Source organism: Pongo abelii, chromosome 23, assembly GCF_028885655.2.
Source record: "Pongo abelii isolate AG06213 chromosome 23, NHGRI_mPonAbe1-v2.0_pri, whole genome shotgun sequence".
In the NCBI taxonomy this organism is placed as follows: Eukaryota; Metazoa; Chordata; class Mammalia; order Primates; family Hominidae; genus Pongo; species Pongo abelii.
This window is the reverse complement of record NC_085929.1, coordinates 48,186,462-48,201,183: the sequence shown is the minus strand read 5'-3', so window position 1 is coordinate 48,201,183 and position 14,722 is coordinate 48,186,462. Positions and strand designations below refer to the sequence as shown.

The following is a 14,722-nucleotide window of genomic DNA, read 5'->3' as shown; positions in this document are numbered from 1 at the left end:
ACTACCTGGATGGTTAGATATCTGGGGCACGGGAAAGAACTAAATCTAAGGTTGAGTAACACTGTTTAGAATTGTTGTTAACATGCAACAGGAATTCATTTAGTGGCTAAGAGAAGTGTCCTTCCCTTGCTGAAGCGTCTAAACATATATACTTCTGATTATCAGTGAACAGCAGAACATTTGGATATCAATACTTGCATATGAAATCTGGTAATGAGTTTGGGCTGATGAAATGTCTAGACTCAGTGCTCCCCTCCAAGGTGGAGGCTAGCCCCCCATCACTGCTGCTGCTACCCAGCTGCAAACTGCCGTCCACCCAACCCAAAGCTAGTACAGGACCCTTACTACCAACCATACACCGTGTGGCACTTGGAAAAAAAGAGTGGCTCTTCTGCCAGGAGTGTCAAGCAGTTACAGCTGGACCACACGAGCACTTCACTGGAAGAAGAAAGATGCTCAAAGAGGAACTCTGACAAGGGAGAGGATGAGAAAACAATAAATGACAGCCATGTGATCACGATCCCTTAACTGATGCTAAGGCCTTGGATTTATTCAGCACCTTACTCGTGCTACTTCATCTGTTCACATATCCTCTCCATGAGTCATGATCATCAATCCACTAATAAACCTGGAAAGTGCCCTTGGTTATGGTTTAACCTCTTCTTTTTAACAGATGGGGAAACTGAGTCCCAGAGAAGAGGCAATGTTAGTGGCGGAAGTAGAATTGGAACTTAAGTCTCCTAATTCTCAGAATGGGCAGTGGCGTGGATGAAGGAAAAACAGTTTTTAGAGTCAGAGCGACTTGACTTTTTATCCCATCTCTGCCAATGACTAGGCCTGCCAATTATTTCATTCTCTGAGCCTCAATTTCCTTATCTATAAAATAGTGAAGATTAACACCTAAATGTGGTAACATTTGCAATGCATCTCATAACAGTCCCTGCTCATAACAGTCCCTTGAAAAATATTGTTTCCTGTTGCCTACCTGATCCACAGGTCTTTCCACCACCCCACATTAGGTTTTTATTCATAGGTGACCAAATAAATGACAAAAATCAGTAACAAATTGCTCAAGGTCATACAAGAAATCTGTAGCAATAGGATTTGGATGTTATGAGACATAGTTCATAGGGTCTGTCATACACAATTGAACCTGTCACCACCCCATCCTTTTAGTATAGGGAGGAGAAGGTTAGAAGCGTTCCCCTACCTGGGATGTCAGCGTGGATGAAGGCTGGGGCATGCTTCACTGGGGAGTGGACAAGCACCGCAGTTATACAGTGAGCACTGGCCACCTGCAGGGTTTCATCTCTAGAGAGGAGAAGCTGGAGAAACAGGCAGCAAAAAGTACCCCAGTCACACCACGAATAGGACCAGAAAAACTGGCCTAGGTGCCTCAGGGCAATAGCCTAATTCATTTCCGATCCTTCCTGTCCCACATGGCACCAAGCACAAGGATGGTGCTCAGGAGAGCAGTTATGGATTATGGGAAGGGGTCTCCGTGAACAGCAGCAGGTGAGAAAAATAAGGAAAGAACACAGTGCAAAACCCACCAGGGGCACTCAAAGAACACTGTAACTGTTATCACCAATAAGTGCTCAAGCCTTCATTAACAAAAGTACTTTCAAAGTCCTCATCTGGTTTATTTATTTATGAAACAAGTCTCACTCTGTTGCCCAGGCTGGAGTGCAGTGGCATGATCATGGCTCATGGCTCACTGCAACCTCTGCCTCCAGGTCTCCAGCGATCTTCTCATCTCAGCCTCCTGAGTAGCAGGGACTACAGGCACATGCTACCATGCCTGGTACCTTTTTTTTTTTTTTTTTTTTTTTTTTGAGACAGAGTCTCGCTCTGTCGCCCAGGCTGGAGTACAGAGGCATGATCTTGGCTCACTGCAACCTCTGCCTCCCTGGGTTCAAGCGATTCTTCTGCCTCAGCCTCCCGAGTAGCTGGGACTACAGGCGTGCACCACCACGTTCAGCTGATTTTTGTATTTTTAGTAGAAACAGGGTTTCACCATACTGGCCAGGCTGGTCTCGAACTCCTGACCTCGTGATACACTTGCCTTGGCTAGGTGCAGTGGCTCACACCTGTAATCCCAGCACTTTGGAGGCCAAGGTGGGAGAATCACTTGAGCCCAGGAGTTGAGACCAGCCCAGGCAACACAGAAAGATCCCTGTCTCTACAAAAAATTAAAAATTAGCCATGCCTCATGGTGAACACCTGTAGTCTCAGCTACTCAGGAAGCTGAGACAAGAGGATCGCTTGAGCCCAGGAGGTGAGGCTGCAGTGAGCCGTGATTGTGCCACTACATTCCAGCCTCAGTGGACACAGCAAGACCTCAACACTTAAAAAAAAAAAAAAAAAAAAAGAATTTACAAATGAAAGGAAACCTACTTTCTATCACCCAGGCTGGACTGCTCACTGCAACCTCCGCCTCCTGGGTTCGAGCAATCCTCCCACCTCAGCCTCCTGAGTAGCTGGGATTACAGGTGCGCAGCACCACGCCCAGCTAATTTTTTTTTTTTTTTTTTTTTTGAGACGGAGTCTCGTTCTGTCACCAGGCTGGAGTGCAGTGGCGCGGTCTTGGCTCACTGCAACCTCCGCCTCCCAGATTCTCCTGCCTCAGGCATTCTCCTGCCTCAGCATCCCTAGTAGCTGGGACTACAGGCGTGTGCCACCACGCCCAGCTAATTTTTGTATTTTTAGTAGAGATGGGGTTTCACTGTGCTGGCCAGGATGGTCTCAATCTCTTGACCTCATGATCCGCCAGCCTTGGCCTCCCAAAATGCTGGGATTACAGGCTTGAGCCACCACGCGCAACTTTTTTGTATTTTTTATAGAGACAGGGTTTTGCCATGTTGCCCAAGCTGGTCTTGCACTCCTGGGCTCAAGCAATCCACTGACCTAGGCCTCCCAAAGTGCTGAGACTACAGACATGAGCCACCGCCCCCAGCCAGTATATTATTTTGCCAAGTAAGTAAACACTTGGAAATCTGAGATAGGAGTGGTAGATGAAGACAAGGCCCAAGAAGCACTTGGGTCCCTTTGTTATTGAACCTAGAGACCAGGAATCACAAGACAACTACCTTTTTGAGCACCAAAGGCAGTGAGGTATTTCCTGATGACCCTTCGATATTCTTAGCACTTTCTCCCAGTCCATCCTGGTTCATGATCATGGACACAAAGAGATCATACTTCAACAGCTGCCTCAGCAAACCTAGGAAACAAAGGGATTGGGAAGTAAGGCGAGAGGAACGCAGGCACCAGAGTACTCCCAAGATAGCCCCTCAGACATCCCCAGAGAAACTTCTTCTTCATCCCTCCACAAATATGAAGAATGGTTAGAATCCTTAAGCACCAATTTGCTTTTTGCACCCAGCTCTCTTCCACACAGATCTAGTGAGAGCCCACTAAGTGCTAGGCCTAAGGGTCTAGGGACTCAAAAGTAAGCAAGATAAACATAGCCCGACTGCCTCACTCAAGTATGTTTCATGAGGGCAGGAATAATGTGAGTTTTTTCAACATAACATCATCCATCACCTGGCACAGTTCCTGACACATAGCAGGAACTCAATAAATATTTTTTGACTAACAAAGGGAGCATACGCTCCTGCAGGAGAAACAAACACAAAAACAAGTCAGACAAGGCCATGCGTGGTGGCTCACACCTTTAATCCCAGCACTTTGGAAGGCCAAGGCGGGTGTATCACTTGAGGTCAGGAGTTCAAGACCAGCCTGGCCAACATGGTGAAACCCCCTCTCTAGTAAAAAAATACAAAAAGTAGCCTGGCATGGAGGCACGTGCCTGTAGTCCCAACTACTCAGGAGGCTGAGGCAGGAGAATCACTTGAACCCAGCAGGCACAGGTTGCAGTGAACTGAGATGGCGTCACTGCACTCCACCCTGGGTGACAGAGTGAAACTCCATCTCAAAAAAAACAAAAAACAAAAAAAAAAAAAACAAAAACCAAGTCAGACAAATGACCCTTATAATTGTGATAAATGATATAAACGAGAAATACCCAAATACATGAAAATGTATATGAGGATTTAACCCAGTGTGGGGATCAGTAAAGCCTTCCATCAGCAAGTACCATTTAAGCTGAATCTGAAAGATAAGTAGGTAAAACTAGGTGAAGTGGGGAGAAGTATTCCAGGTACAGAGAACAACATTCTAGAAAGTGAAAGAAAGCCAGAATGGTTGGGGGAAAAAAAAATCCAGAAATTACGTTTGAGAAGTAGTCACAAAAGACCACATAAGCTATGTTAAGGATTCTGGTACTTATGCTGGGATTCATGGTAAGTCACCGAAGTGTTCCAAATAATACATACTGTAACAAACAAGTAAAGAAATGCATGTCAGAATATTAAATATTAAAATTAAATAATGTGGAAAAAAGCCCAGAGGACCGTGGGAAATCAAATGAATCATCTAATCTAGCCTGGGGGTCCAGGGAAGTCTTCTATAAGAAGATATTTGAACCAAATCTTGAAGGATGAGAAGTTGGGTGAGAGCCAACTTCTGGGCAGAGGAGTATATAAAGGCAGGAGAGCATGGTGTGTTCCTGGAGATGCATTTGGTTCAGTAAGGCTGAGTTAGGGTGGGGACAGATAGAGAAGTGAGAGATGAGGCTTGAGAGGTTAATAAGGGTTAGACCATAAACAGCTTATGAGCATAGTGGGACCCCATCTCTACAAAAAAAAAAAAAAAAAATTAAAATGCCTGGCAAGGTGGCGTGCACCTGTAATATCAGCTATTTGGGAGATTAAGGTGGGAGGATCACTTGAGGCCAGGAGTTCGAGGCTGCAGTGAGCTATGAACATGCCACTGTACTTCAGCCTGGGCAATAGAACAGGTCCCATCTTTAAAAATAAGTAAATTAAATACAATAAGAACTTTTGAGGATCTTGAGTTGTAAAGTAAGTGAATAAGATGATATAAGACAGAATATAAGACCCATAGCGCTTCAAGGGTCCAAAGGAAGTGACTACATCCCTGGCTGAGGGGAGAGGGTGGGAAGGAAAGGCTCCAGAGAAGAGGTGACCTTTAAGTGTTGTCTGAAAGAAGGTTAGCACTCCCCTTGACTAGGATAAAAGAGGCCCTCAGGTCTGACAAACATGCAAAGGGTTAATTTTTTTTTTTTTTTTTTTTTTTTTTTTAAAAAAGGCTGGCCACGGTGGCTCACGCCTGTAATCCCAACACTTTGGGAGGCCGAGGCAGGCGGATCACGAGGTTGAGAGATTGAGACCATCCTGGCCAACATGGTGAAACCTTGTCTCTACTAAAAATACAAAAATTAGCCAGACGTGGTAGCACGTGCCTGTAGTCCCAGCTACTCGGGAGGCTGTGGCAGGAGAACCACTTGAACCCGGGAGGCGGAGGTTGCAGTGAGCTGAGATTGTTCCACTGCACTCCAGCATGGTGAAAGAGCAAGACTCCATCTCAAAAAAAAAAAAAGGTAGCATTTAAAAACGGGAATTCTGGCTGGGTGTGGTGGTTCATGCCTGTAATCCCAGCACTTTGGAAGTCCAAGGCACGTGGATCTCTTGGAGCCCAGCAATTCGAGACCAGCCTGGGCTATATAATGAGACCCAGACTCTACAAAAAAAATTTTTTTAATTAGCCAGGCAAGGGCTGGGCACAGTGACTCATACCTGTAATCTCAGCACTTTGGGAGGCCAAGGCGGGCGAATCACGAGGTCAGGAGATGGAGACTGTCCTGGCTAACACGGTGAAACCCCGTCTCTACTAAAAATAGCCAGATGTGGTGGCACACGCCTGTAGTCCCAGCTACTCAGGAGGCTGAGGCAAGAGAATTGCTTGAACCTGGGAGGCGGAGGTTGCAGCGAGCCGAGATCGCGCCATTGCACTCCAGCCTGGGCGACAGAGTGAGACTCCGTCTCAAAAAAAAAAAAAGAACAGGAGCGGTGGCTAACACCTGTAATCCCAGCACTTTGGGAGGCCGAGGAGGGCATATCCTGGGGAGGCCGAGACGGGCGGATCATGAGGTCAAGAGATCGAGACCATCCTGGCTAACATGGTGAAACCCCGTCTCTACTTAAAAAAAAAAAAAAATTCAAAAAATTAGCCAGGCGTGGTGGCAAGCGCCTGTAGTCCCAGCTATTTGGGAGGCTGAGGCAGGAGAATGGTGTGAACCTGGGAGGCAGAGCTTGCAGTGAGCGGAGATCACGCCATTGCACTCCAGCCTGGCCAGCAGAGCGAGACTCTGTCTCAAAAAAAAAAAAAAAAAAAAAAAAATTAGCCGGGCATGGTGGCAGACGCCTGTAATCTCAGCTACTTGGGAGACTGAGGCAGGAGAATGGCGTGAACCCGGGAGGCAGAGCTTGCAGTGAGCTGAGATCGCACCACTGTACCCCAGCCTGGGCAACTGTGCGAGACTTCATCAAAAAAAAAAAAAAAAAACTGAGCCAGGCATAGTAGTGCAGGCTGTGGTTCCAGCTACTCGGTAGGCTGAGGTGGGAAGATCATTTAAGCCCTGGAGGTCAAGGATGCAGTGAGCTGTGACCCTACCACTGCACTCCAGCCTGGGTGACAGAACAAGACTCTGTCTCAAAATAAATAAGTAAATAAAAATTTTAAAAATAAAAGTGGGAATTCCCTGTATAACCAGTTGAGATTTCCCTCTGCTATGGTTAGGTGAGCTGTAGGACTGCCAAGGGCCTCACCCTAGGGCCTGTATTTGCACCCTTTTGTTCTATATGCACTAACTCCAACACTGCCCTGCTGCAAGTTACCGCAGATACAGGCTGCTTCATACCTTGTGCTCTGGCCCGTGCTTCTGCCTTCCTCCTCTCCCCCCAATTTAGGACTCAGTCCAGGCATCCTTTCCTTTAGGAAGCTTCTCCTGTCCCCTGCTCCTACCCTCTGCTGTGCACCTCCAAGATGGCACTCATCACACTAGATTCTAGTTGTCCATGTGTGTCTTCTACACTGGACTGCGAGCTCCCCCAAGATAAAGCTTGGATTTGATCATCTCTGTGACCTCAGAGCCCAGCACAGGGCCTGCTATAGAATGAATGCTCACTATGTATGGCTAGGTCATTCATAACAGAGCTCCTGATCCAAATTTTGAAAAGAAGCTGCTGTCACCCATAGACTATGCTTTTCTCTACAGCTTCTACCTGAGAACAGGCCCTCACCCAGGCACCAATCACAGTGCCCATCTGTTCTGTCCAAAATAAGAAATCTCCCTGCTTAGAACAGTTGATAGACTTTATGCATTTATGTAAAAAAATAGCAGGAGAAGATGTTAAAAGGGTATGTTGGGGCTTCTAAAGAGCCTCAAGTAACAAGCAGAGAAACCTAGTGCCATGGTTTGAATGTGTTCCCCAAAGTTCATGTGTTGGAAACTGAATCCCCAATGTAGCGGTATTGGGAGCTGGGACCTATGGGTGGTGTTTGGGTCATGAGTTTGGGGTTTGGGTTTGGACCCTCATGAATGAATTAATGCCATCACCATGGGAGTGGGTTTGTTATCATGAGAGTAGGTGCCTCATAAAAGGACACGTTCAGGCCAAGCGCAGTGGCTTGCGCCTTTAATCCCGGCACTTGGGGAGGGTGAGGTGGGCGGATCACCTGAAATTAAGAGTTCGAGATCAGTCTGGCCAACATGGTGAAACCCCATTTCCAATAAAAATATAAAACTTGGCCGGATGTGATGGTGGGCGCCTGTAATCCCAGCTACTCAGGAGGCTGAGGCAGAAGAATCACTTGAACCCGGGAGGTAGAGGTTGCAGTGAGCTGAGAATGCGCCACTGGACTCAAGCTGGGCAAGACAGCGAGGCTCTGTCTCAAAAAAAAAAAAGTAAGAAAGAAAAAGAAAAAAGAAAAAAAAGGATAAGTTCAGTCCCCTCTAGCTTTTTCTCTTGCCCTCTCTTTGCCCTTCCACCATGGGATGACAGAGCAAGAGGGGATTCACCAACTGCCAGCCTCTTGATCTTGGACTTCCTAGGCTCCAGAACTGCAAACCAATAAATTTCTGAACCAGTAAGTTTTTCATTATAACTTACCTAGTCTGTGGTATCCTGTTACAGCAGCATAAAATGCACTAAGACACCTAGGCTTTACCCTGGAGGCCAGAGGGAACCATGGAAGAATTTCTGACTTAAGAAAGTGACAGGATGTGAGCTGTACAATGTAAAGATTAACTTGCCAGCAAATACAGGATGCAACAGGGCAGGCAGTAAAGGCAGAAAAAATTGTTGTCCCACTTTCCTTCCTATTTTCCTCCCTATTTTCCTCCAAAGGCAACATTCTTAAGATGTCATACCAACTCTAGGCATCTTTCACACAGTGTGTCTCTTATCTCTCAAACCTTGTGGCTTCTACCTTTTGCAAAACAGCAAACTTCCCCACTACTAGAGAACCTAATATCTCAAGTCTTCTAGCAAAATGTCAAAAACTTATTCTCCCTTTTTTCTCCAGCCTCATGTCTTACCCAAGCAGTTAATCTGCAGCTCCTTTGTCTGGGCACCATCCAGGATGGAAAGGAAGAGGGGAAAAAGCTTCTCCCGGAAGTGTCCTGAAAGCATCTCAGCTGCCACTGGTGAGGAGTATAGCTTCCCATAAAGGTAACAGACAGAAGCTTGTATGCCCTCACTGGGGTATACTAAGCCTCTCAACAGATGCTCCATCAGGTTGCCTGTCCAGAAAACAACCAAGGAGCCAGGGGAAATTTCACAATGTCAACTGCTATATGAAACTCCAATCTATTATTCCTAACGGGGTAGTAATGGTAAGTCCCTATAATCCCCCATGATAAATGCTTTCTGCATGCTTAATCTAAAGGGAAAACCAAACTGGGCACAGTGGCTCACACCTGTAATCCCAGCACTTGGGAAGGCCAAGGCGGAAGAATCACCTGAGGTCAGGAGTTCGAGACCACCCTGGCCAACAAGGCGAGACCCAGCATCTACTAAAAATACACAAATTAGCCGGGCATGCTGGCACGTCTGTAATCCCAGCTACTTGGGAAGCTGAGGCAGGAGAATCGCTGGAACCCATGAGGCAGAGGTTGCAGTGAGCCGAGATCATGCCACCACACTCCAGCCTGGGCAACAGAGCAAGACTCCATCTCAAAAAAAAAAAAAAAGAAAAAAGAAAAAAGAAAAAGAAAGCCAGGTGCGGTGGCTCATTCCTGTAATCTCAGCACTTTGGGAGGCCAAGGTGGGAGGATCACTTGAGGCCAGCAGTTTGAGACCAACCTGCTCTACACAGTGATATCTGGTCTCTAAAAAATAATAATAATTAGGCTGGGCACGGTGCCTCATGGCTGTAATCCCACCACTTTGGGAGGCCGAGGTGGGCAGATCACTTGAAGTCAGGAGTTCGAGACCAGTCTGACCAACATGGCGAAATCCCACCTCTACTAAAAACACAAAAATTAGCCTGGTGTGGTGGCGGACGCCTACAATCCCAGCTACTCAGGAGGCTGAAACAGGAAAATCACTTGAACCTGGGAGGCGGAGATTGCAGTAAGCCAAGATCATGCCACTGCACTCTAGCCTGGGTAACAGACTCTGTCTCAAAAAATAATAATTATTATTATTATTAATTTTTTTAAAAAGGGGAAACCAACTTGAAGAAGTTATTTACCATTTGGTAAATCCTCTGAGAGATATTTATTTGCATTTCACTGATAGAAAAAAGTGCTTCTATATTCCAGAATTCCTCCTTCCATCCAAAAGGAAGGTTCATAGTAGGTACTTAATTAATTTGTGTTAAAGAATGAATGGAGCTGGGTGCAGTGGCTCACACCTGTAATCCCAGCACTTTGGGAGGCTGAGGGGGGTCCAACACCAGGTCAGGAGATCAAGACCATCCTGGCTAACATGGTGAAACCCTGTCTCTACTAAAAATACAAAAAATTAGCTGAGCGTGGTGGCAGGCGCCTGTAGTCCCAGCTACTCGGGAGGCTGAGGCAGTAGAATGGCGTGAACCCGGGAGGCGGAGCTTGCAGTGAGCCGAGATCGCGCCACTGCAGTCCAGCCTGGGCGACAGAGGACAGAGCGAGACTTGTCTCAGGAAAAAAAAAAAAAAAAAAAAGAATGAATGGAAGGCCGGCGCAGTGGCTCACGCCTGTAATCCCAGCACTTTGGGAGGCTGTGGCAGGTGGATCACCTGAGGTTGGGAGATCGAGACCAGCCTGACCAACATGGAGAAACCCCATCTCTACTAAAAATACAAAATTAGTCCAGTGTGGTGGCACATGCCTGTAATCTCAGCGACTCGGGAGGCTAAGGTAGGAGAATCACTTGAACCTGGGAGGTGGAGGTTGCAGTGAGTCGAGATTGCGCCATTGCACTCCAGCCTGGGCAACAAGAGCAAGACTCCGTCTCAAAAAAAAAACAAATGGAAATAGTCCAAGAATAGAGTCAAGAAACTGACCTTTTTCAAATTGACCGACATACAGTACATTTTGCAGATGGGGAAACTGAAGGCTAAAGCAAGAAAGTAATGACTTCCCAGGTGTACAGAGTGAATGGGGCACCCAAATGGCAGTATGATAAAAGCAGGTAAAAGGGTAGTGGCAGCTCCTCCCACAGGTCACTCACCGTGCTCCATTACAAGCTCGTCTGCCAGAGCAGGGATGGCATCCACCAACTTGCCAAGAAGGGTCAGGGTGGCCAGGCTGCCTCGCATGGAGGGCATGTTACACAGCTACAGAAAGTGAATATGCTCCATTCTGTCAATTAGGATCAGGACAGATCTTCCTTCCACCAAAACTGATCTTGCCCTACCCACACCAATGCCTGTATTGCATGTGTCTCTCACCACAGTCAGCAATCAGCTTTTTTAGCTTAGTGTCCAACTCCCCCATTGGACTGGGAACTCCCAGAGGAAAGGGACTGAGTCCTCTCAGAGTCCTCAGTACCTAGCTCAGTGCATGCTTGTTAAACTGAATTAAAATCTGCATATTTTGCCTCCATAGAACCAGAAGTTGGAGGACAAAAGTTTGAAATGTCATAAAGACAGAACACTGACTCAATGTAAAAAAAAAAATTATTGTTGGCCAGGCATGGTGGCTCACGCTGTAATCCCAGCACTTTGGGAGGCCGAGGCGGGCGGATCACGAGGTCAGGAGATCGAGATCATCCTGGCTAACACAGTGAAACCCCGTCTCTACTAAAAGTATAAAAAATTAGCTGGGCGTGGTGGGAGGCGCCTGTAGTCCCAGCTACTCGGGAGGCTGAGGCAGGAGAATGGCATGAACCCGGGAGGCGGAGCTTGCAGTGAGCCAAGATCGTGCCACTGCACTCCAGCTGGGGAAACAGTGAAAGACTCCGTCTCAAAAAAAAAAAAAATTATTGTTATCATAGTTATTACGGCTACTATTACTGAACATTCTCTGTATACCAGGCACTATGCTTCATGCTTTACAGGGAGAGTCAATAGTCCATATTTTACCTTTTCTATTGACTAGCTAGTCATACCACTTTTGGCAAGATTCTTAACTCTGGTGGGAAATAATAATAGTAACAGCTTTATAGGGTTGTTGATAGGGCTGAATGAGATATTACATATAAACCACCTAATACAATGCCTAGCCTATAGAAAGTGCTCAATAAATGTTAAGTGGCACCATCTCATCATAATCATAAGCACTGATATATATAATTATAAATTCAATCTGACATATTAATCATATGTAAAATAACTATAATGATATAATTGAAATATAATTTATAATGAAATGTTGCTCTTGATGGTTTTAACAAGATAAACATTTGTCTTCCTTCCGCAAATAAAAAGTTATTCTGATATTATTCCTCAGTCTTAAATATAACACAAAAGCTGCTCTTTAACTGATTTTTTTTTTTTTTTAGATGGAGTCTTGCTTTGTCACCCAGGCTGGGGTGCAGTGGTGCGATCTCAGCTCACTGCAAACTCCACCTCCTGGGTTCATGCAATTCCCCTGCCTCAGCCTCCCCAGTAGCTGGGATTACAGGCATGCACCACCACGCCCAGCTAATTTTTTTTTTTTTTTTTGGTCTTTTTGGTAGAGACGGGGTTTCACCACAATGGCCAGGCTGATCTTGAACTCCTGACCTCAAGTGATCCACCCACCTCAGCCTCCCAAAGTGCTGGAATTAGAGGTGTGAGCTATTGTCCCTGGCTAACTAATTTATTTGACTACACTGAAGAAAGCAGATTAAACATACCATATCCACTCAATGCTTACCTCAGATAGAAGCAAACGCCTTCAGTACAAAGTAAGCTGATAGAACCAAACATCTTCAGTACTAAGTAATGTATACAATTCAAAATTAAATAAAACCACCAAAACAAGACATAGAGAACATATTTCCTTGACAACGTCATCAAGGAAATCTGTATTATAATTAGGAAGTCACAGAAAATGGACCATGGGATGATTATGCCAGAAAGATGGCACTTCATTCCATGGAGGTAACATTTGGGAGATTGAAAGGCGAAAGAAGAAAGCTGTAAAGAACACTGGAGCAAGATCAGTGGACCCAGGCCTTAGCTCTGACTCTGCCACCAACTCAGTGACCTCAGGAAAGCTCCTTTTCCTCCCTGGACTTCAATCTCTCATTTGTTCAAAGAAGGGTTGACCCAGCTCTGACATCTGAGGATTCTGAGAGACTCAAGAACCCATAGCTATTTACTGACCTCTTTGTGGCACTCATCCAGCAGGCAATGGATGGTCTGCTCCAGCTTCAGTTGCGTTGTGAGCTGAATAAGGACTGAACAGACACAATAGTATTACTAACCAGGAGGCACCCCAACCCAGAGTCCACCTTCCATGGCCCTTCTACTCAATCAGTGCAGGGTAGTGATTTGCCTGGGCTAATTGGTATTATTCTTTTCTATTTCTTCCATTTAACTATGTGTGCACAGGCCAGGCGCAGTGGCTTACGTCTGTAATCCCAGCACTTTGGAAGGCCGAGGCAGGCGGATCACCTGAGGTGAGGAATTTGAGACTAGCCTGACCAACATGAAGAAACCCTGTCTCTACTAGAAAAACAAAATTAGCCGGACATGGAGGTGCATGCCTGTAATCCCAGCTACTCGGGAGGCTGAAGCAGGAGAATTGCTTGAACCCGGAGGCAGAGGATGTGGTGAGCCGAGATCGCGCCATTGCACTCCAGCATGGGCAACGAGAGCAAAAACTCTGTCTCAAAAACAAAACAAAACAAAACAAAAAAAAACTACGTGTGCACATCTAAACTAAAGGAGTTTCTGGCTTCTTTGGTTTTTTTTTTTCTTTTGATTTTGCTTTTGCTTTGTTTAGAGACAGGGTCATCCAGGCTAAAGTGCAGTGGTGTGATCATAGCTCACTGCAGCCTTGAACTCCTGGGCTCAAGCAATCTTTCCACTCAGCCTCTCAAGCAGCTGGGACTACAGGTACATGCCACCATGCCTGGCTAATTTTTTAATTTTTCTGTAGAGACAGGGTCTGTATTGCCCAGGGTAATCTCAAATGCCTGGGCTTCAGCAATCCTCCTGCCTGTCTCCCAAAGTGCTGGGATAATAGGTGTGAGTCACCATGCCTGGCCTTCTTTGTTTTATATCAGTGGTTCTCAACTCAGGCTGCACATTAGACTCACCTAGGAAGCTTTAAAAAAATTCTAATGCCCAGCCGGGCACGGTGGCTCACGCCTGTAATCCCAGCACTTTGGGAGGCCGAGATGGGCGGATCACGAGGTCAGGAGATCGAGACCATCCTGGCTAACATGGTGAAACCCCGTCTCTGCTAAAAATACAAAAAAATTAGCCAGGTATGGTGGCAGGCGTCTGTGGTCCCAGCTACTCGGGAGGCTGAGGCAGAAGAATAGCATGAACCCGGGAGGCGGAGCTTGTAGTGAGCCGAGATCACGCCACTGCACTCCAGCCTGGGCAACAGAGCGAGACTCCGTCTCGAAAAACAAACAAACAAACAAACAAACAAACAAAAACTAATACCCAAGTCCCACCCCAGACCAACTGAATGTCTAAGGGAAAAGCCCAATATATTGTTTAATGTGAATATATCTATATATTGCTCCACACACACACATCTATTTCTATTTAAATATACTTAAATATATTTAAATGTTTTATACTTTAAAATATTTTTCTAAATATAAAATTCTAGTGTATTTCTAAAGTTCTCCAGGTAAGTCTATTGTGAAGCCAGGTTTGAAAACTGCTTTTGGGCCAGGCGCAGTGGCTCACACCTGTAATCCCAGCACTTTGGGAGGCCAAGGCGGGCGGATCACGAGGTCAGGAGATCAAGACCATCCTGGCTAACACGGTGAAACCCCATCTCTACTAAAAATACAAAAAAATTAGCCAGGCGTGGTGGTGGGCGCCTGTAGTCCCAGCTACTCGGGAGGCTGAGGCAGGAGACTGGCGTGAACCCAGGAGGCGGAGCTTGCAGTGAGCCGAGATCGCGCCACTGCACTCCAGCCTAGGCGACAGAGCAAGACTCCATCTCAAAAAAAAAAAAAAAAAAAACCTGCTTTTTTTTCTTTTTTCTTTTTTTTTGAGTCGGAGTTTCACTCTTGTTGCCCAGGCTGGAGTGTAGTGGCATGATCTTGCCTCACTGCAACCTCTGCCTCCTGGGTTTAAGTGAATCTCCTGCCTCGGCCTCCTGAGTAGCTGGGATTACAGGCACCCACCACCAAGCCTGGCTAATTTTTTGTACTTTTAGTAGAGACGGGGTTCCTACATGTTGGCCAGGCTGGTCTCAAAC

General features: G+C 46.1%; 1 protein-coding gene and 1 pseudogene across 1 annotated transcript in view; one reads left to right on the top strand and one right to left on the bottom strand.

Moving 5' to 3' along the window:
* Nucleotides 1–14,722, bottom strand: part of MEI1 (meiotic double-stranded break formation protein 1) — a 97,904-nt gene that overhangs the window by 68,348 nt on the left and 14,834 nt on the right. Inside the window, exons 4-9 of the mRNA XM_024239875.3 lie at nucleotides 12,658–12,731; nucleotides 10,578–10,683; nucleotides 8,462–8,665; nucleotides 3,090–3,220; nucleotides 1,211–1,325; nucleotides 353–469 (exon numbers count right to left, since the gene is read on the bottom strand). Coding sequence (XP_024095643.3) covers nucleotides 353–469; nucleotides 1,211–1,325; nucleotides 3,090–3,220; nucleotides 8,462–8,665; nucleotides 10,578–10,683; nucleotides 12,658–12,731 — 747 coding nt within the window. The remainder of the gene's footprint in view (nucleotides 1–352; nucleotides 470–1,210; nucleotides 1,326–3,089; nucleotides 3,221–8,461; nucleotides 8,666–10,577; nucleotides 10,684–12,657; nucleotides 12,732–14,722) is intronic.
* On the top strand, nucleotides 5,054–5,162 carry LOC112130703 (U6atac minor spliceosomal RNA; annotated as a pseudogene).